The following is a 21,527-nucleotide window of genomic DNA, read 5'->3' as shown; positions in this document are numbered from 1 at the left end:
CAGGCAGGGAAGTACTAACGTCCAGCAGCACCGGAAACCCATAGGAGCGCTCTCGGCTGTGCAGGGTGAGGGGACAGTCCATGTAGTCATGAGACGTGGGTGTCAGGCAAGTGTCTCTTTTCCAAAAGAGAAAAACATTAAAGGCCTCACAAATGGCACCCGAAGACTAATTCTGCATAGCATCTTTGTGAGACCCTACGTTCTTGTGATGACTGGTTTTGCCTGAGAAAGAAAAAATTTTAATTTTGCTCTGACATGCCAACTCAACGCATCATTTTCACATAACATTCGCGCAAAAAAAAGCAGACAACTAACTTGCCGGAAAACTTGGGAATCCATCCACATCGACAGCTCTTCCCTGCAGTCACACTACAGTGGGATCCCTCCATACAGAAATGGCAGAGTGGAGCGGGCTGGGGATGCCTGTTTGTTTCTATTTGCTGCACCACAGTGAGCATTTCTGTGGTGCCCACTCTGTACTAGAAAGTACATGAACATCAGCCATAAAGGGAACTAGAAAGGTGGCCCACCCTCTTGGTGGACAGAGAAGAGAGAGTGGTTGAAACAAAGAGGTCTGCAGAACTTGACCCCTCCCAGCCTCTCCCACCTGCCAGCCTGGCCCTTGCAGAGAGATGCAGGCTGCCACGCTCATGCCAAAGCCTGGGGCAGTTGGGCTCAGCAAGGTAGGCATCCATCGAGCAAGGAGGAACAGAGGTCAGCAGTGACCCCAGCAGCCAGCAGGGAGGAAGGTGCGTGTGACAAGGTTACCAGAGGCCATGGGTCAGGGTCAGCCAGGGTCAGGTAGCATTTCTAGGAATTCACTCTGTTGGGCGCTGTGCTGGCTGCTTCTCACATATTCTCTCTTTCTTATTCTCAGAGCAGAGATTCTAATTGCAGCGGGATTGTGGAGGCAGCCAGGAAGGTGAGGGGAGTGGGGTCTTCTAAAAGCATATTCAGTATCCATGTGGTTTCAGTAATAATAATAATAAACCAGTGAAAAGTAAAACAGTACAAAAATCTTCATAGGCAGTGAACCATGTCAGAGAGTCCAAGAAAGCACAATGAGAGTGTGGCTTAAAAACCCTGACAGACATTCCTTTGCACCAGCTTGGTTCGGAGGGCATGGTCCCCGCCACCCCCCACCCCCGCTTTGCAGATAAACCACATGCATGAAGGTCGGCCTGGCAAGTCCAGCAAGTTCAAGCCCAGGTCTCAGCAGGGCAGCAGAGCTCCTGCTCTTCTGTGTCCTCATGTCCGAGCACCTTTGGGCTTAAAACTTGAGGAACTGGATGGACAAAAGTCAGCAGCGGGTTACATCTTCTTTCATCTGCCTTTCCATTCTTTGGGTCAGTAGTCACTAACGTTCACCAGCCGTAAGTCCTCGAGCTGGAGAGGCTCAGAGCCTGGCATGGACATGACCCTGAATTCAGATGCAGAGCTTCTTCCCATGACGATCTGCCCCTCACCACAGGGTCTTCTGTGTTTCAGGGCATGAACTACTTGGAGGACCGGCGCTTGGTGCACCGCGACCTGGCAGCCAGGAACGTACTGGTGAAAACGCCACAGCATGTCAAGATCACAGATTTTGGGCTGGCCAAACTGCTGGGTGCAGAAGAGAAAGAATACCATGCAGAAGGAGGCAAAGTAAGGAGGTGGCTTGTAGGTCAGCCAGCATCTTCCTGACACCAGGGACCAGGCTACCTACCCACCAGCTGTATTATCTAACTCATGCAGGGGAGGACGCTCTCCAGACTTTCTGGGTGAGCTCGCAGCAGCTGCCACTGGCAGCTGGTCCAGCCGGGGTCTCCTGGCAGTGTGAGCCAGGGCTGCTTTGGGAATGGGACTTGCTGGGACAGTGAATGAGGATGTGACCCCCAGGTGATCATTAGCAAAGGTTAGATTTCAGCCTCTCCCTGCAGGATATATAAGTCCCCTTCAATAGCACAATTGGGAAAGGTCACAGCTGCCTTGGTGGCCCACTGCTGTCGAGGACACCTAAGGAACAGGAAAGGCCCCCATGCGGGCCCGAGCTCCCAGGGCTGTCTGTGGCTCGTGGCTGGGACAGGCAGTGATGGAGTCCTTCTGTCCCTTTTCTGGCTCAAGTTTCTCTTAGGGACCCTCACAGCACTTAGGGATGCATGTCCCCTGTCATGCCCTCAAATGCCCTCCCACAGCCATGCCCTTCTGAGGTTTCACTCTGGCCTGCCTGGCTCCTAGCAGCCACCAACCCTGTGATGCTGGGCCCTGAAAACACACACAGACCTGGATGAGCAAGGCCACTGGGCCCACCCAGGGCCCCCAGCTCACCAGAGCAACCTAGGACCCAGAGGGTGCTCAGAAACCTACCAGAGCAGCCCTGAACTCCGTCAGACTGAAATCCCCTCTTGCTGGGAGGAGGTGCCAGGCCTGGGGGATGGGTCATGGGGTGACCTGGCTCCTCTGTGTGTGTCACTTGTCCACACACAATTAGGTCCAGAGTGAGTTAACTTTTTCCAACAGAGGGAAACTAATAGTTGTCTCACTGCTTTATCTCTCACCATCCCAAGGTGCCTATCAAGTGGATGGCATTGGAATCAATTTTACACCGAATTTATACCCACCAGAGTGATGTCTGGAGCTACGGTGAGTCATAATCCTGATGCTAATGAATTTGTACTGAGGCCAAACTGGCTTTTATTGTTAGTTAATTTACATTATATCCTCTGACATCCAAGTATTTTCTTTCGAGATAATGACTAATGATAATGTAATCGCTGCTGTCTATCTATTGTACTGAGAAAACACGACAGAGGAAATCGAGTCCAGCTGCCGTCCGAAAGTCACTGGAGATAGCGATGAGCTGGTCTGGCAGGGAGTGGGGTATGGGAGGGAAAGAGCTTAGGAAATGCCTCTCCCTGCAAAGTCCAACCAAACTTTAACTTTAACCAAACCATTAACGTTGCCATGAATTTGAAGTGAACCAGAGGGAGGTGACAGAAGCAGCTTGGTGGGGAAAAGTTCCAGTAGAGAAATGAGGCTTATGATGAACTACCCTGACCCTTATGTGTCAGAGAGAACGGCTTGACACACACTGAGGATGTCTGCAGGGATAAAAGAAGAAAGGGAGATGACCCTTGCTTCTCGCTCTTGGGAGGACCATCTGGTCCGGCCCCAGAGGATTCTCTGTTTCCTCTTCTGAATCCCAGTGTTGCCCAGCACAGGCCTGTACCCATCCTCACGAGGGCCCCTCTCCTCACCCGGCCCTAGGTCCCTGCCCTGTCCTGAGCCTACAAGGGCCTCCCATGTTGAGAAAGTGTTGCTGACACATTGTCTGTGACCGCTGTGCCAGGCACGTTCCACTGCGTTACCACACATGGTCCTTGAATTTCACCCAGCAACTTACTGAAAGGCTGGAACCCATGAACCTACCCCTTTACTGAGGAAAATCGGTTACCCCAGCCATCTACAGCGACAGGAGCAAGGGGAGGAGTCGCCTCACCTCTCTAGAAATGTGTATTTGAGCAGAACACTATTGAAGGGAATTTCCGAGAATAATATAGTCAGTACCACAACAGCAAAATTATTCAGGATATCGTCCTTTTTTATTGAGTATTTTTTATTTTTCCTATAGCATTATTAACTTTCTGATTTTCCAAATACATACACATTTTTAAATTTCCTGAGTCTTTATCTCTTCTGTTAAAATGTAAGATTTATGATACAAAGGCAGAGATTTGTATCCATGAATAAGTGAAGTTTGGTATGCACCTGTGAGCTGAGCTGCCTCGATTAATGGAGCAGATAAGGAAATAAAGGTCTGCTGATGCATTGTTATTTTCAGCCATTTTCAGAATGTATTTCCTCTCCACGAGGGAAACCCGGGGTCCTGCCCCAAGCCATTTCTTTTGTCCTTATGCAACCGGCCCCTCCTGCCCCAGGCACAGCCTGGTCTCCGGCTGGTCTCCCCTCTTCCCACTTGCTCCCCCTCATTTATGCTCCAGACAGCGGCCACATATATTTTTTAACTTTTTTTTTTTTTTTTTGTGACCGAGTCTTGCCCTGTCACCCAGGCTGGAATGCAGTGGCACAGTCTCGGCTCACTGCAACCTCCGCCTCCTGGGTTCAAGCGATTCTCCTGCCTCAGCCTCCTGAGTAGCTGGGATTGCAGGCGCACACCACCACGCCCAGCTAATTTTTTGTATCTTTAGTAGACACAGGGTTTCACTATGTTGGCCAGGCTGGCCTCGAACTCCTGACCTCATGATCTGCCTGTCTTGGCCTCCCAAAGTGCATATTTTTTAACTTTATCAGACTTTTCATTCTCTGCTCAACATCTTTCTTTGGTCCTCCAGGTATGTTCAGATAAAACCTGAGCACCTGGCCATGACTGATGGGATGCTGGGCCATCTGGCCCTGGCAACTGTCCCGTCCATGAGGTCCCCCTCCCCTCAGGCTCCAGGCACAGCCTGTGTGTGCCGTCGCACTGCCCACACTCCATGTACAAGTGGAAGCCCTCTCGAATTCAGTGGCTTAGTGCCTTGATGTGGTCACACCCATTCTCAGGAAGTAGGTTCCCACTGAAAACACTGTGTGTTTTCAACATCATTGAGGCCGCCACAGCAGATTATAATCACTGGCCTGGGCAGCCCACTGGAACTACCAGACCATGAGCCTGAATTTTTAGTCTAAAAATCATATCCTGTTTTCTCTACTCTCTAGTCTCTAGTCAAGGCAAATTATTCAATTTAATAAATTAGGGACCTAGTGTGTTATACCAACGAGCTAAAGAGAGAATTCACAACACCTTCCAGTCCATTCTCCACCTAACACTGGCTACACTGACTCTCCTCCCTCTCACCATTTGTTCCAAAATCTAATAACCTGTCTTCCCACTAGAATTCATCATGCATGTTTAAAAACCTAGTTAAATAGTAAACTGACTGCATAGATCTGGAAATGAGACCGTTTTTCTTTTACAAATCCATATAGACTATGTGTTGGGGCCAGGGGATGACACAAGAATCTACTTTCTTGCCCCAAAACCATTGCTTTCCTTCCACTGTTAAGCTTGCATTCTGTATATTAATTCAGGTGGTTCCATCTGGGAATGGCCTCTGTTACCCAGAGATGGGAGGGCCATCAGAACTCGGGGTTGTCTGAAAAAAATACTGGTTCTAAAATTATCACTGCTTTCACTTGTTTTTAACTGTCATAGTTGTTTGATTTTGAAGGGAAAATATGACAGTTTTTATTCTATGCTTGTTATATCTTTATGTGGTTTCGTGTTTTTTAGATTTTAGTACCTGTCATTTTTTTAACTTTCATTTTAGGTTCAGGGGTACATGTGCAGGTTATACATTGGTAAATCTATGTCATGGGGGTTTGTTATACAGATTACTTCGTCACCCAGGGATTAAGCCTAGCACCCATTAGTTATTTTTCCTGATCCTCTCCCATCCTCTACCTTCCTATAGACCCCAGTGTGTGTTGTTCCCCTCTACATGTCCATGTGTTCTCATCATTTAGCTCCCACTTATAAGTGAGAACATGCAGTATTTGATTTTCTGTTCCTGCATTAGTTTGCTAAGAATGATGGCCTCTAGCTCCATCCATGTTCTTGCAAAGTACATGATCTCGTTCTCTTTTGTGGCTGCATAGTGTTCCATGGTATATATGTGCCATATTTTCTTTATCCAGTCTGTCATTGATGGGCATTTAGGTTGATTCCACATCTTTGCTATTGTGAATAGTGCTGCTGTGAAAATACACATGCATATGTCTTTATGGTAGAATGATTTATATTCCTTTGAGTAATGGGATTGCTGGGTCAAATGGTAGTTCTGTTTTCAGCTATTTGCGAAACTGCCACACTCTTTTCCACAATAATTGAACTAATTTACATTCCCACCAACAGTGTAAAAAGCATTCCTTTTTTCTCCACAACCTCACCAGCATCTGTCGGGTTTTCTTTTTTTCTTTTTTTTTTTTTTTTTTTTTACTTTTCAATAATAGCCATCTGACTGGTATGAGATGGTATCTCATTGCGGTTTTGATTTTTATTTTTTTAATGGTCCGTAATGTTAAGCTCTTTTTCATATACTTTTTGGCTGCATGTATGCCTTCTTCTGAAAAGTGCTCATTTCCTTTGCCCACTTTTTAATGGGATTGTTTCATTTTTTCTTGTAAATTTGCTTAAGTTCCTTATAGATGCTGGTTATTAGACCCTTCTCAGATTTATAGCTTGCAAAAATGTTCTCCCATTCTGTTGGTTGTCTGTTCACTCTGACGATAGTTTCTTTTGCTGTGCAGAAGATCTTCAGTTTAATTAGATCCCATTTGTCAATTTGTGCTTTTGTTGCAATTGCTTGATGTGTCTTCATCATGAAATCTTAGCCCATTCCTATATCCAGAATGGTATTACCTAGGTTGTCTTCCAGGGTTTTTATAGTTTGGGGTTTTACATTTAAGTCTTTAATCCATGTTGAGTTGATTTTTGTATATGGTGTAAGGAAGGAGTCCAGTTTCAATCTTCTTTATGGCTAGCTAATTGTCATTTATTGAGTAGGAAGTCCTTTCCCCATTGCTTTTTTTTTTTTTTTCTGTCAACTTTGTCAATGATCACATGGTTGTAGGTGTGCAGCCTTATTTCTGGGCTCTCTATTCTGTTTCATTGGTCTGTATGTCTGTTTCTGTACTAGTACCATGCTGTTTTGGTTACTGTATCCCTGTAGTTTAAAGTCAGGTAGCATCATGCCTCCAGCTTTGTTCTTTTTGCTTAGGATTTGCCTTGGCAATTCAGGCTCTTTTTTGGTTCCATGTGAATTTTTAAATTGTATTTTCTAGTTCTGTGAAGAATCTCATTGGTAGTTTGATAGGAGTAACATTTAATCTATAAATTACTTTGGGCAATATAGTCATTTTAATGATATTGATTCTTTCTATCCATGAGCATGGAATGTTTTTCCATTTGTTTGTGTCATCTCTGATTTCTTTAAGCAGTGTTTTGTAGTTCTCATTGTAGAGATCTTTCACCTCCCTGGTTGACTGTATTCCTAGGTATTTTATTCTTTTTGTAGCAATTGTGAATTGAATTACATTCCTGATTTGGCTCTCGGCTTGACTGTTGTTGGCATATTGGAATGCTAATGATTTTTGTACATTGATTTCGTACAACTGAGTCTTCATTGAAGTTGTTTATCAGCTTAAGGGTTTTTGGGTCAAGACTACAGGGTTTTCTAGATATAGGATCATGTCATCTGCAATCAGGGATAGTTGTTTTCCTCTCTTCCTGTTTGGATGCCCATTATTTCTTTCTCTCACCTGATTTATCTGGCCAGGACTTCCAATAGTATGTTGAATAGGAGTGTTGAGAAAAGGAATCCTTGTCTTGTGTCAATTTTCAAGGGGAATGCTTTCAGCTTTTGCCCATTCAATATGATGTTGGCTGTGGGTTTGTCATAGATGGCTATTATGTTGAGGTTTGTTCCTTAAATACCTAGTTTATTGAGAGTTTTTAACATGTTGAATTTTATTGAGAGCCTTTTCTGCAGCTATTGAGATGATCATGTGGCTTTTGTCCTCAGCTCTGTTTATGTGGTGAATCACATTCATTGATTTGCATATGTTGAACCAACCTTGCATCCCAGGGATGAAACTGACTTGATTGTGGTGGCTTAAGCTTTTGATGTGCTGCTGGATTCAATTTGTCAGTAGTTTGTTGAGGATTTTTACGTCTATGTTCATCAGAGATATTGGCCTGAAGTTTTCTTTTTTTGTGTGGTATCTCTGCCAAGTTTTGGTATCAGGATGATGTTGGCCTCATAGAATGAGTTAAGGAGGAGTCCTTTCTCCTCAATTTTTTTGGAATAGTTTCAGTAGGAATGATATCCACTTTTTTTGGACATCTTGTAGAATTTGGCTGTGAATCCATCTAGTCTTGGGCTTTGTTTTGGTTGGTAGGCTATTTATTACTGATTCAATTTTGGAGCTCATTATTGGTCTGTTCAGGGATTCAGTTTCTTCCTGAGGTTTTTATTTTTATCAAAAGGAACATAAGCTTTTTTCATTTCCAATTTTTTATGATCTAAAAATGTGCAGTTTACAGCCCTGTTCAGAATCTGCATCTTCCTCCTTCTGCAGATACAGGTCCCTCAGAGCAGGTGACTGAGTGTGTATCCTGTCTGGAGCATAATATTTATGCTAGTAGAGTTACTGTTGTCTTTATTGTTAATTACCAAAGTTTACCACTTATCAGTCACTTACTACTTGCTGGGCATTGCGCTAATACAACAGATTTCAGTTGTATTATCTTGTTGGGTCCTCACAGCCGTCCTGTGAAACAGATACTGTTCTTATCCCACTTTATAGAGAGAGGAACTGAGGCTTCCAGCACTGAAGCAAATTGCCCAAGACTACAGAAATGTAGGTTTCTAAACATCAAGAAACAGTAACCAGTAATGATGACTAAAGCAAGGGATTGTGATCATTCATTCATGATCCCACTGCCTTCTTTTCTTGCTTCATCCTCTCAGGGGTGACCGTTTGGGAGTTGATGACTTTTGGATCCAAGCCATATGACGGAATCCCTGCCAGCGAGATCTCCTCCATCCTGGAGAAAGGAGAACGCCTCCCCCAGCCACCCATATGTACCATCGATGTCTACATGATCATGGTCAAGTGTGAGTGACCAGTGGGGCTGTCCACACTGCTAGCTAAGCCTTGGTGGCTGCTCTTAGCCAAACAGCTGGGGCCTTTGCATCCCTGGAGAAATGTCATCACATTACTTAAGGCAGGCACACAAATCTAGAAACATCTGTAAATACCCCTTCAAGCATTCTTCTAAAGATACTTCTTGACTCACTGGGCAGTGTGACCTGACATTTGCCTATGTTTGCAAGCAAATAAATAAAACAAGTCTTCCGCAAGCCATTACACCGAAATACTCTATTTGCCGAGTTACTCAATGAAATACCGAGTTGCCCTGTATTTTGAAGCCTGTTACCAGAGAGACTGAATGTTTTTAAATGCATTACAGTAAGTAACAACATAAGGCTAATAGAGTCAACATTTCTGCTTTGACTTCAACCTTTTAAACCAGTGGATTTATGTGAAGTCTCTGCACATAAGAGTGTGTAATTTGATTGATGCTATTATTCTACCAGATTCACGAGTGCAGTGGGCTCTGGAGGTAGCATTACATACATGGGATGAGCATTCGCGAAAGAAAGTTGTATAGGGAATATGACAGAGCCAAGTTAATGTAAATATTAATGCCTTTCTGAACTCTAGACCACAGAGTTAATCTTTTTTAACTTCCTTGGTTTGAGCTGAGGAAGCTGTAATCCAGAGAAGCCACGTGATTCGTCTAAGGTTACATAGCAGTCTGGCCTAAAATAGCTTGACATCCTGTGGACGGAAAATAAATGTGATCCCTCAAGAGGCATGAGGATTTCCAGGCAGTAGCCGTACCTCCAACTTGTTTAATCTGGATTTAGATTGTTGGGTAGTCACATGCAGCAGCACAGTTAACAGTGTGTCCTTCTATGGAAGTTGCCAGCGCAGCCAGCCCTCTCACTTGCATGTATGCCCACTGGGTATGTGCTGTACTGGAGACGCCAGGGGCAGGGGCCCGGACCCAACCCCAAATTCTTTAAAGCCTATTTTTCTACGTTGCATCTGATTTCCTGCCTGAAAGAATGCTGAGGGTGGATGTCGAGTGAGGACCTTGGTGCAGGACACCCTGCAGTCAGGATAGTTCACAGAGAGCAATTGCACAGACCCACACTGCTCCATCCCCTCAGGCGACAACACAGGATGCTGACCCCAGGAAGAGTGGGCGTAGAAAAACTGGAGGGCATTATTGTTATTCTGATTCAAATGTACGGTGCTGGCATGGTCTTTGAACAGTAACCAGTACTAGTTGGCCAAGACAGAAAAGTCTACCACAAAGACTTGGTTCTTTCATCACTTATTTGACTGGAAGTGTTGCATCACCAACGCCTTCTTTAAGCAATGCCGTCTTTATCATTTCTTCCAGTGTTGTAATTGCACTGTTTTTTCTCATTCCTTCCCCAGGCTGGATGATAGACGCAGATAGTCGCCCAAAGTTCCGTGAGTTGATCGTTGAATTCTCCAAAATGGCCCGAGACCCCCAGCGCTACCTTGTTATTCAGGTACAAATCGTAACCTGTCCTTCCATTGGGAAGAGTCCCTCTAATAAGCATCTCATGTCACTGTGCTCTGTCACATGCCAACCTGGCCCCCCTGTGTCCCAGATCGAATTATTAAACCCTCCAGCACATTAGAGCAAGCCTCAGTTAAGGCACAGGCCACATCGTGAACTAAGCAGGGTCCGTGAGTGGGGCCCACCCAACTCCATCTCCCCGTCCCCGTCTGAACTCTCCTCCCACGCTCATCCTCACTGTCCAGCTAGCCAAAGCTTCAGCTGGGTCTAACAGAGAAGCATGGTCTATTGGCCTTGGTGTCAGGCAGACCTGGCTTCACACCCCTGACTCTCCACTTCGTCCCATCACCCAGGCAGCCGATCCACCTATCTCCTTCCATAACATGGGAATACCAAAACCAGGCTCACAGGATTGGTCTCAAAGATTTAATAAGATATGTTGCAAAATACACTCCCTAGTACCTCACAGCAAGGTGCACACTCGATGAACGCTGCAGCTTCTTCCCTGTTTCCTCAGAAGCTATTTGCATCCCATGTAGGGACTTTCAAGCATCAAAGGATGGTTCATGTTTTATTTTAAGGCACCCACATGCCATGAAGGGAGGCAGCTATAATTCAGAGAACTAAGGGGGATTTCATTATAACAAAATTGGCAAACACACAGGCACCTGCTGGCAATAGAGCCCTGCTCCTATAGCCAAGAAGTGGAATAGCATCTCTATGGGCCATTCTAATAGCCTCAAAATCTCTGCACCAGGGGGATGAAAGAATGCATTTGCCAAGCCCTACAGACTCCAACTTCTACCGTGCCCTGATGGATGAAGAAGACATGGACGACGTGGTGGATGCCGACGAGTACCTCATCCCACAGCAAGGCTTCTTCAGCAGCCCCTCCACGTCACGGACTCCCCTCCTGAGCTCTCTGGTATGAAACCTCTGTGTCTCTCAAGCTGTCTCTCAAATTGAACAAAATGAATGAATTTTAGGGAAAATAACAACCATCTAGTGAAACTCACATGGAGATGAAGTCAATTTTAACCAAATGGTAAAATCAAAATAAATTAAATAAGTGTATTACTTTGTTGCATTGCAACAACTTGATTGTAAGCCTTTTAGGTCCACTATGGAACAGAATTAAATCAAAACTAAACATAGTTGCTCTAAAACTAATGATTAAGACAAAAATTAAACACCTTCACGATATATCCTCCATGAGGCACACCACTTGCATTCAGGAAAAGTGGATGAGATGCGGTACAAGCATTCCATGGGCAACTTCTCTGTTTGTTTTTCAGAGTGCAACTAGCAACAATTCCACTGTGGCTTGCATTGATAGAAATGGGGTATGTATGAACACCTTATAAGCCAGCATTTACAGCTCTGCACTACGACTCTATTATACATGGAAAATGCCTTAACCTAAATAATCTTAACCCAGATAATCTTGAGTTTTCTTCCTGTGTGGGTTTTTCCCTGCATGGCTGTCACGCCTCACAGTGCCATTCAAAGCGTGGCTCCTGGACCAGTAGCAGCATCACCTGGCAGCTTGTTAGAAATGCCATTTTTCAGGCCACTGCCCCAGATTGACCAAATCAGGACCTCTGGGGGTGGCGCCCAGTAGTCTTTGTTTGAGCCACCTTCCAGGTAATGCTGATGCCTGTTGAAATGTGAGGCTCTGGTCTAGACCACACTGTGCCATGCAGAAACCACTAGCCACATGTGGCTACTTCAACTTAAATGTTAGTAAGTTAAAATGAAATGAAATATAAAATTCAGTTTCTCACACATGTGAAGTGTCCAGTAGCCACACGTGCCTAGTGGCGACCGTATTGAAGAGCACCGCTCATAGCATACCTGCCTCACTGCAGAAAGTTCTGCTGGACAGCACCCAGCACAGCCCTGCTGCCTGCCCTGCAGCCTGTGGCCCAGTAGCACGGGCACCCGCTAGGGTGCAGACTCTCAGGCCTGCCCGACCTACGAATCAGAACCTGCATCTCAAGGAGATTTCAGGTGATTTTTGCACACACTGAAGTTGGAGCAGCCCTGACTGGAGTAACCTTCCCTCATTTCCTCCTGCAGCTGCAAAGCTGTCCCATCAAGGAAGACAGCTTCTTACAGCGATACAGCTCAGACCCCACAGGCGCCTTGACTGAGGACAGCATAGACGACACCTTCCTCCCAGTGCCTGGTGAGTGGCTTGTCTGGAAACATTCCTGCTCCTCAGCCTCCTCGACCCACTCAGCAGCAGCCAGTCTCCACCACCCAGTGTCCAAGCCAGGTGCTCCCTCCAGCATCTCCAGAGGGGGAAACAGTGGCAGATTTGCAGACACAGTGAAGGGCGTAAGGAGCAGATAAACACATGATGGAGCCTGCACAAGCTCCTTGTTGTGTCTGGGTTGTTTGCTGTACCTCTGCTTTAAGAATGAATCTGCAAAATTTCCAGATTATGAAACAAACGACAGACATACGTGTGTGTGTGTGTGCATGATGTGTGTACATCTGTGTATGTGTATGTGTGTGTGTGACAGATTTGATCCCTGTTCTCTCTGCTGGCTCTATTCTTGACCTGTGAAACATATATTTCACTAATTAAATATTAGTTAATATTAATAAATTTTAAGCTTTATCCAGACACTCACAACCTGCTAACACACACACGTATATATACACACACATACACATACACACACATATACACACACCACACACATACACAGACCGCACACACCATACACAGACACATACACATGCACACACATATACACACACACACCACACACACCACACACACACATACATGTATACACACTTACACCACACATACACCACACACACCACAAAAACCCCACACACATACACACACATATACACACAGACACCACACACACGTATACACACACATACACCACACACACCACACACATACACCACACACACGTACACACACCACACACATACACCACAGACATGTACACACACCACATACACATATGTACGCACACATACCCACACCACACACACACCACACATACATACACACATACACACCACACACCACAAAAACCCCACACACATACATATACACACCACACACACCACACATACACACACCACACATGCATGTACACTTACCCACACCACAGACATACACGTTCACACACCACATACACATATGTACACACACATACACACCCACACCACACACAAACACATACCACACTTACATACCCACATAGACACATACACACCACACACACCATACATACACATGTACACACACACCACATATACACACACACACACAACACACACACTGTCCTCAAAGCAGGTTATCCTCTGAGAACTTTAGATTTACAAAAGACACACATGTCCATTACTTTGAGAAGTGCAGGAAAGAACCCACTTTCTTTTGCAGCAACAGCAAGAGGGCCCTCCCAAGGCTCCTGCTCCCTGTCATAAGTCTCCCTGTTGAAGACATTCACAGGGTTCAGAACCCGGGGATCTTGCATGGGATGGTGCTTTGCTGATTACTTCACCTCTGATTTCTTTCCACTTTCAGAATACATAAACCAGTCTGTTCCCAAAAGGCCCGCTGGCTCTGTGCAGAATCCTGTCTATCACAATCAGCCTCTGAACCCTGCGCCCAGCAGAGACCCACACTACCAGGACCCCCACAGCACCGCAGTGGGCAACCCCGAGTATCTCAACACTGTCCAACCCACCTGTGTCAACAGCACATTCGACAGCCCTGCTCATTGGGCCCAGAAAGGCAGCCACCAAATTAGCCTGGACAACCCTGACTACCAGCAGGACTTCTTTCCCAAGGAAGCCAAGCCAAATGGCATCTTTAAGGGCTCCACAGCTGAAAATGCAGAATACCTAAGGGTCGCACCACAAAGCAGTGAATTTATTGGAGCATGACCACGGAGGACAGCCTGAGCCCTTAAAATCCAGACTCTTTCAATACCCAGGACCAAACCACAGCGGGTCCTCCATCCCAACAGCCATGCCCGCATTAGCTCTTAGACCCACAGACTGGTTTCGCAACGTGTACACCGATCAGCCAGGAAGTACTTCCACCTTGGGCGCATTTTGGGAAGTTGCAGGTGCATTCCTTTGTCTTCAAACTGTGAAGCATTTACAGAAACGCATCCAGCAAGAATATTGTCCCTTTGAACAGAAGTTTATCCTTCAAGGAGGTATATTTGAAAAAAAAAAAAAAAGTATATGTCAGGATTTTTATTGATTGGGGATCTTGGAGTTTTTCATTGTCACTATTCATTTTTACTTCAATGGGCTCTTCCAACAAGGAAGAAGCTTGCTGGTAGCACTTTCCACCCTGAGTTCATCCAGGCCCAACTGTGAGCAAGGAGCACAGGCCACAAGTCTTCCAGTGGACGCTTGATTCCAGTGGTTGTGCTTCAAGGCTTCCACTGCAAAACACTAAAGATCCAAGAAGCCCTTCATGGCCCCAGCAGGCCGGATCGGTACTGTATCAAGTCATGGCAGGTACAATAGGATAAGCCACTCTGTCCCTTCCTGGGCAAAAAAGAAATGGAAGGGATAGAATTCTTCCTTAGACTTACTTTTGTAAAAATGTCCCCACGGTACTTACTCCCCACTGGTTGACTAGTGGTTTCCAGTCGTGAGCGTTAGACTGACTTGTTTGTCTTCCATTCCATTGTTTTGAAACTCAGTATGCTGCCCCTGTCTTGCTGTCATGAAATCAGCAAGAGAGGATGACACATCAAATAATAACTCGGATTCCAGCCCACATTGGATTCATCGGCATTCAGACCGATAGCCCACAGCTGAGAATGTGGAATACCTAAGGAGAGCACCGCTTTTGTTCTCGCAAAAACATACCTCCTAATTTGAGGCTTAGATGAAATGCATCAGGTCCTTTGGGGCATAGAGCAGGAGACCACAAAAATGAAGCTACTCTGAAATCTCCTTTAGCCATCACCCCAACCCCCCAAAATTAGTTTGGGTTCCTCATGGAAGATAATTTTCTCCTTTTACTTCACTTTAAAAGCTATTTACTCAAAGAGTATATGTTCCCTCCAGGTCAGCTGCCCCCAGACCCCATCCTTACCCTTTGTCAAACAAAAAGTGTCTCCGCCCTGAGTCAGCTATTCAAGCACTTACAGCTGTGGCCACAACGGGACATTTTACAGGTGCGAATGAGAGTGGCATTATGAGTAATGTGGAATTCAGGTAGTAAATATGAAACTAGGGTTTGAAATTGATAATGCTTTCACAACATTTGCAGATGTTTTAGAAGAAAAAAAGTTCCTTGCTAAAATAATTTCTCTACAATTGGAAGACTCAGCTAGTTAGGATCCCACCTTTTTTCTTAATCTGTGTGTGCCCTGTAACCTGACTGGTTAACAGCAGCCCTTTGTAAACCGTGTTTTAAACTCCCCTAGTCAATATCCATCCCATCCAATTTATCAAGGAAGAAATGGTTCAGAAAATATTTTCAGCCTACAGTTATGTTCAGTCACACACACATACAAAATATTCCTTTTGCTTTTAAAGTATTTTTTGACTCCCAGATCAGTCAGGGCTCCTACAGCTTTGTTAACAAAGTATTTGATTTTTGTCTCAATGAAAATAAAATTATATTCATTTCCACTCTATTATGCTCTCAAATACCCCTAAGCACCTATACTAACCTGGTATGGGTATGAAAGGTACAAAGATAAATAAAACATAGTCCCTGATTCTGAGAAATTTACAATTTAGCAAAGGAAATGGACTCAAAGATGCTAACCTTAAAACAACCTGACAAATGCTAGACAGGACCTGTCAGCTAGGCACTGTGAGAGCACAGAGCAGGAAGGTTGGGTCCTGCCTGAGGAGACCTGGAAGGTTCATCAGGGAGGCCTCACAGGAGGATGACCAGGTCTCAGCCACAGGGGAGGTGGAAAGTGCAGGTGCAGCAGGGGCACCCTGATCAAGGAAACAGCCGCCAGACGCCTTCACTGCTGAAGTCCGCATAAGGCTGAGGTCAGTCGCCCTAGCAACCTGCTCCCTCTAAGCCAGGGGATGAGCTTGGCTCATCCCGCAAGATCCCTAAAAGTTGCATCCCCCACGGGGATTTTGAGCTATCATCTCTGCACATGCTTAGTGAGAAGACTACGCAACATTTCTAAGAATCTGAGATTTTTTATCATCAGTAAACCACTTCCATTATTCATTCACCTCAGGACAAACAGAAATATTTCAGTCAGAACTGGGAAACAGGACTCACATTCTGCTGTCACTTATGTGTCAAGAAGCAGATGATTGATGAGGCAGGTCAGTTGTAAGCGAGTCACATTGTAGCATTAAATTCTAGTATTTTTGTAGTTTGAAACGCTAACATAATAAAAGAGCAACAGCTATTCTAGCTTTCTTCTCCTTCATATTTTAATTTTCCACCATAAAGTTTAGTTGCTAAATGTATTAATTTTAAGATTGTACTTCCCAAAATAGTTCTCACTTCATCTGTCCAGGGAGGCACAGTTCTGTCTGGTACAAGCCGCAAAGCCATTGGCCTCTCCACGGATCTGGCGACCATGGTGGGCAGGTCGGGAGAGGAGCTGCCCGAAGTCCCATGATTTTCACCTAACAGCCCTGTTCGTCAGTTCTCAAAGCTTGGACTCCATCCCTGAAGGTCTTCCTGACTGATAGCCTGGCCTTAATACCCTACAGGGAGCCTGTCGGCTGTTTCTTCCTCAGGTTCCTGGAAGACCTTACCCCATGACCCCAGCTTCAGATGTGGCCTTTGGAAACAGAGGTCAAAGGAAAGTGAGGAGCTGAGAGCTCATATTCACAGGTGCCCCCAGCGTTCGTGCGTCTTCTTGCATCATCTCTAAGGAGCTGCTCTAATTGCTCCATGCCTGTCACCCCATGAGGGATCAAAGAAGGGATGAGTCTTCTAAACTCTATATTCGCTGTGAGTCCAGGTTGTAAGGGGGAGCACTGTGGACGCGTCCTATTGCACTCCAGCTGATGACAACAAAGCTTAGGTGTTTGCTGAAAGTTCTTGATGTTGTGACTTACCACCTCCGCCTCACAACCGCAGACATAAGGGGACTGTGGATTGCTTAGCAGGAAAGGCACTGGTTCTCAAGGGTGACTGCCCTTGGGAATCTCCTGGTCCCAACCAGAAAGATTGTGACTTGATTTTCTCAGGTGCAGCCCAGCCATAGGGCCTTTTCAGAGCACCCCCTGGTTATTGCAACATTCATCAAAGTTTCCAGAACCTCTGGCCTAAAGGAAGGGCCTGGTGGGGGTCTGCTTGGCACTCGCTGGGGGGCCACCCATCCAGTGCCACTCTCACTAGGCCTCTGGTTGCACTTGCGTAGGATGAGGCTGGTTAGTGACTGGAACTCAGCACCTCCCCTCAGGCAGAAGAGAATCACCTGTGGAGCTTCAAAAGAAGGGGCTTGGGGTCTCTGCAGACCAATTCAATCCAAATCTCAGGGGCTCTTTCATGATTCTAATGGGCAACCAGGGTTGAAACCCTTATTTCTAGGGTCTTCAGTTGTACAGGACTGTGGGTCTGTACCAGGGCCCCCAGTCAGAGTAGAATAAAAGGCTGGGTAAGGTAGAGATTCCCATGTGCAGTGGAGAGAACAATTTGCAGTCACTGATAAGGCTGAGACTTGGCTGCTAGTGGCCATTCCAAAAGCCTCCAATTCATCATCGTCACCAGCAGTTCAGCTGGAAAGGGGCAAATACCCGCACTGGAGCCTTGAAAAAGCCCTGGGAACCCTCCACATTCTCTAAGTAAGTTATAGAAACCAGTCTCTCCCCTCCTTTGTGAATGAGCTGCTATTCCGCGTAGGCAACACCTATTGAAATTGCCCTCAACGTCTACTCTGCATTTCTTTCTTGTGATAAGCACACATTTTTATTGCAATATAATGATCTGCTCACATTTCCTTGTCTGGGGGCTGTAAAACCTTGCAGAACAGAAATCCTTGCCTCTCTCACCAGCCACGCCTGCCATACCAGGGGTACAGCTTTGTACTATTAAAGACACAGACAGGATTTTTAAATGTAAATCTATTTTTGTAACTTTTTTGTGGGATATCGTCCTCTTTATGTAGCACTGAACTTTGTACAATATATTTTTAGAAACTCATTTTTCTACTAAAGGAAACACAGTTTACTTTAGAGAGACTGCAATAGAATCAAAATTTGAAACGGAAATCTTTGTTTAAAAGGGTTAAGTTGAGGCAAGAGGAAAGCCCTTTCTCTCTCTTACAAAAAGGCACAACGTCATTGGGGAGCTAAGCTAGGTCATTGTCATGGTGAAGAAGAGAAGCATCGCCTTTATATTTAGAAAATTTTAAAAGATGATGGAAGGCACATTTAGCTTGGTCTGAGGCAGGTTCTGTTGAGTCTGTTGGGGCAATGTTAATGGAAAGGGCTCACTGTCTGTTGTTACAACTAGAAAAATCCAGTTGCATGCCATACCCTCATCATCTGCCAGTGTGACCCGGTACATGTAAGAAAAGCAATAACATAGCATTTTGTTGGTTTATATATACACTGTGACTTCAATGCAAATGATTTTATTTTTATATTTAAAATTGATATGCATCTATCAGTATAAACTAGTCATATCTGGAGAGCCCTAATAATGTTCAGCACACTTTGGTTAGTTCACCAACAGTCTTACCGAGGCTGGGCCCAGCCACCCTAAAGAAGTTATTCAGCCCTGGCTGCAGTGACATCACCTGAGGCGCTTTTAAAAAGCTTAAAGCCCAGCTACACCTCAGACCAATTAAAGGCAAATCTCTGGGGCTGAAACCCAAGCATTTGTAGTTTTAAAGCTCCTGAGGTCATTCCAGTGTGCAGCCAAAGTTGAGAACTACCGGCCTAGGGATTAGCCACAAGGACTTGGACTTGCAGGCAAATTCTGCAGGAGTATGTGATTCTCAGGACTAGAGAACTGAGACACAAAGACCTCCGCATCTGTCGCTGAGTCAAGAACCTGAACAGAGTTTCCATGAAGGTTCTCCAAGCACTAGAAGGGAGAGTGTCTAAACAATGGTTGAAAAGCAAAGGAACTATAAAACAGACACCTCTTTTCCATTTCCTAAGCTTGCTCTCTTTAAGGGTGGACTAGTAATAAAATATAATATTCCTGATACTTATGCAGCTGACATTGTTGCTCTCCCCAAAGCAACCAAGTAGCCTTTATTTCCCACAGTGAAAGAAAACACTGACCTATCAGTTACATTACAAAAGGCAGATTTCAAGAGGATTAAGTAAGTGGTTGGATGGCTTTTATAAAAACAAGAATTCAAGAAGAGGATTCATGCTTTAAGAAACATTGGCTATACATTCTTCACAAATTATACCTGGGATAAAAACTGTAGCAGGCAGTGTGTTTTCCTTCCATGTCTCTCTGCACTACCCACAGTGTGTCCTCTGAGGCTGCAAGTCTATCCTATCTGAATTCCCAGCAGAAGCACTAAGAAGCTCCACCCTATCACCTAGCAGATAAAACTATGGGGAAAACTTAAACTCGTGCATACATTTCTGGATGCATTTACTTATCTTTTTAAAAAAAGGAATCCTATGACCTGATTTGGCCACAAAAATAATCTTGCTGTACAATACAATCTCTTGGAAATTAAGAGATCCTGTGGATTTGATGACTGGTGTTAGAGGTGACAATGTAACCGACTAACAACAGACAGCAATAACTTCGTTTCAGAAATGTTCAAGCAATAGCTTTGTAGCTTCGACATATGGTACGTTTTAACCTTGAAAGTTTTGCAATGATGAAAGCAGTATTTGTACAAATGAAAAGCAGAATTCTCTTTTATATGGTTTATACTGTTGATCAGAAATGTTGATTGTGCATTGAGTATTAAAAAATTAGATGTATATTATTCATTGTTCTTTACTCATGAGTACTTTATAATAATAATAATGTATTCTTTGTTAACAAAGCTGTCTTGGTACTAGTTATTAGTCATATCTAACCAACCGTAGATGTTCTTTCCTGATAACTTTTTAAAAAATTAATAAACTATTTTTAGAGCAGTTTTAGGTTCACAGCAAAACTGAGCAGAAAGTACAGAGAGCCCCCCTTTCTCTATCAGCCTCTCCCACCATCACCATCACACCCCAGGAACCAGGTAACTTTTTAATGGAAAAAAAATCCAGGCCAGCTCAGAGGCTTCCTCCTGTGGCTGGGCCAGCCCCTCGGGCTCTCAGGTGCATTGCAACTCAAGCTCGTCACATGCCAGGGCCTTCCAGTGCCCCTGAGACCCCTCATTCCCAAGATCCCTTCGTAGTTTTTCTCCTTCACAGAGCCAAGAGGGAATTCCCTGAGGGAACAGGTTTTCCTATGGCAAGCCCAGGTTTTGTTTCTTCAGAGCACCAAAATAAGTAGAAGTTTACCCTGATTCTGCTAAAAATCAGAGGAATTAAGTGGGCCTCAGCATGGGCATGGGGCCTCCCACTCAGCTGCCCCACTCACTCCCTGCCAACCTCCCTTACGTGTGGGCGGTCCCACCCTCCACCCAGAACTTTCATGGCAGGAGCTCTCACTGCCATGTTTAATGTAATGAAGCCACTACCCGCACATCGGGAATAGCCATGGTGTGGCAGGGGAGGGTTCTAGGGAGATCGAGCTCAGACTGCAGTCAGGCTTCCTTAACACGGGAGCATGTTCTGAGAAACGCATCATTAGGAGATGTCATCACTGTGCGAGTGTCACAGAGTGTACTTCACACACCTAGATGGCACAGCCCAGCACACGCCTAAGTTATATGGTGTCGTCTGTTGTTCCTAGGCTAATGATCTGTACAGCCTGGGACTATACTGAATTCTGCAGGCAACTGCAGTACAATGGTAAGGATCTATATATATAAAACATAGCTAAATATTAAAAAGATACAGTGAAAACATGGTATTATCATCTTATGGGACCATGTGAACATCGTTACATGGCACATTATAAAAACTCAGGTTATGTGTCTAAATGCTTAAACAGATAAACGAGTATGGAGTTTTCTGAGTTCTAGCTGTAAAAGTAGAGTTAGGGGATTTGAACTCAACACCTGAGAAAAAGCAAACCTGTTGATGAAGCAGATGATGTCACCGAAGAGGAGAGAACAGCTTCCCAAAACCCAGCATCAAGGGCCGAGCAGCCAGGAGGCTGGGTGGGGATGCACAGGGCAAGGAGGGCAGGCAGGGTGCCTCCCATGGGCATCGGAGAGTGGACCAGCACCAGACACAGCTCATCTGGCCTGATGGGATGGCCCTGGGGCTCCTGGTGGCTCTGACTTTCGTAAAGCCTCTCCCTCCAGCACCTTTCCCTCCACCAGCCGGTGGCTGCACAGTGCCCTGA

The 21,527-nt window shown here is 45.1% G+C and overlaps 1 protein-coding gene across 4 annotated transcripts in view; it reads left to right on the top strand.

Annotated features, from left to right (window-relative positions):
• EGFR (epidermal growth factor receptor) overlaps positions 1–20,121 on the top strand; it is a 194,351-nt gene extending 174,230 nt beyond the window's left edge. For 3 of the 4 annotated variants that reach the window (XM_025378160.1, XM_025378159.1, XM_025378161.1), the window contains 8 exons: positions 1,489–1,644; positions 2,547–2,622; positions 8,511–8,657; positions 10,054–10,151; positions 10,920–11,087; positions 11,458–11,505; positions 12,242–12,350; positions 13,722–20,120. In XM_025378160.1, coding sequence (XP_025233945.1) covers positions 1,489–1,644; positions 2,547–2,622; positions 8,511–8,657; positions 10,054–10,151; positions 10,920–11,087; positions 11,458–11,505; positions 12,242–12,350; positions 13,722–14,083 — 1,164 coding nt within the window. In that variant the 3' untranslated portion in view covers positions 14,084–20,120. Of the gene's footprint in view, positions 1–1,488; positions 1,645–2,546; positions 2,623–8,510; positions 8,658–10,053; positions 10,152–10,919; positions 11,088–11,457; positions 11,506–12,241; positions 12,351–13,721 lie in introns of all 4 variants that reach the window. The other variant, XM_025378162.1, reaches the window with a different exon arrangement.
• Positions 20,122–21,527: the final 1,406 nt, after the last annotated feature.

The sequence above is a fragment of the Theropithecus gelada genome, chromosome 3 (assembly GCF_003255815.1).
Source record: "Theropithecus gelada isolate Dixy chromosome 3, Tgel_1.0, whole genome shotgun sequence".
In the NCBI taxonomy this organism is placed as follows: domain Eukaryota; kingdom Metazoa; phylum Chordata; class Mammalia; order Primates; family Cercopithecidae; genus Theropithecus; species Theropithecus gelada.
Note: the sequence above shows the minus strand (reverse complement) of the source record. Positions and strands in the feature narration are given on the sequence as shown.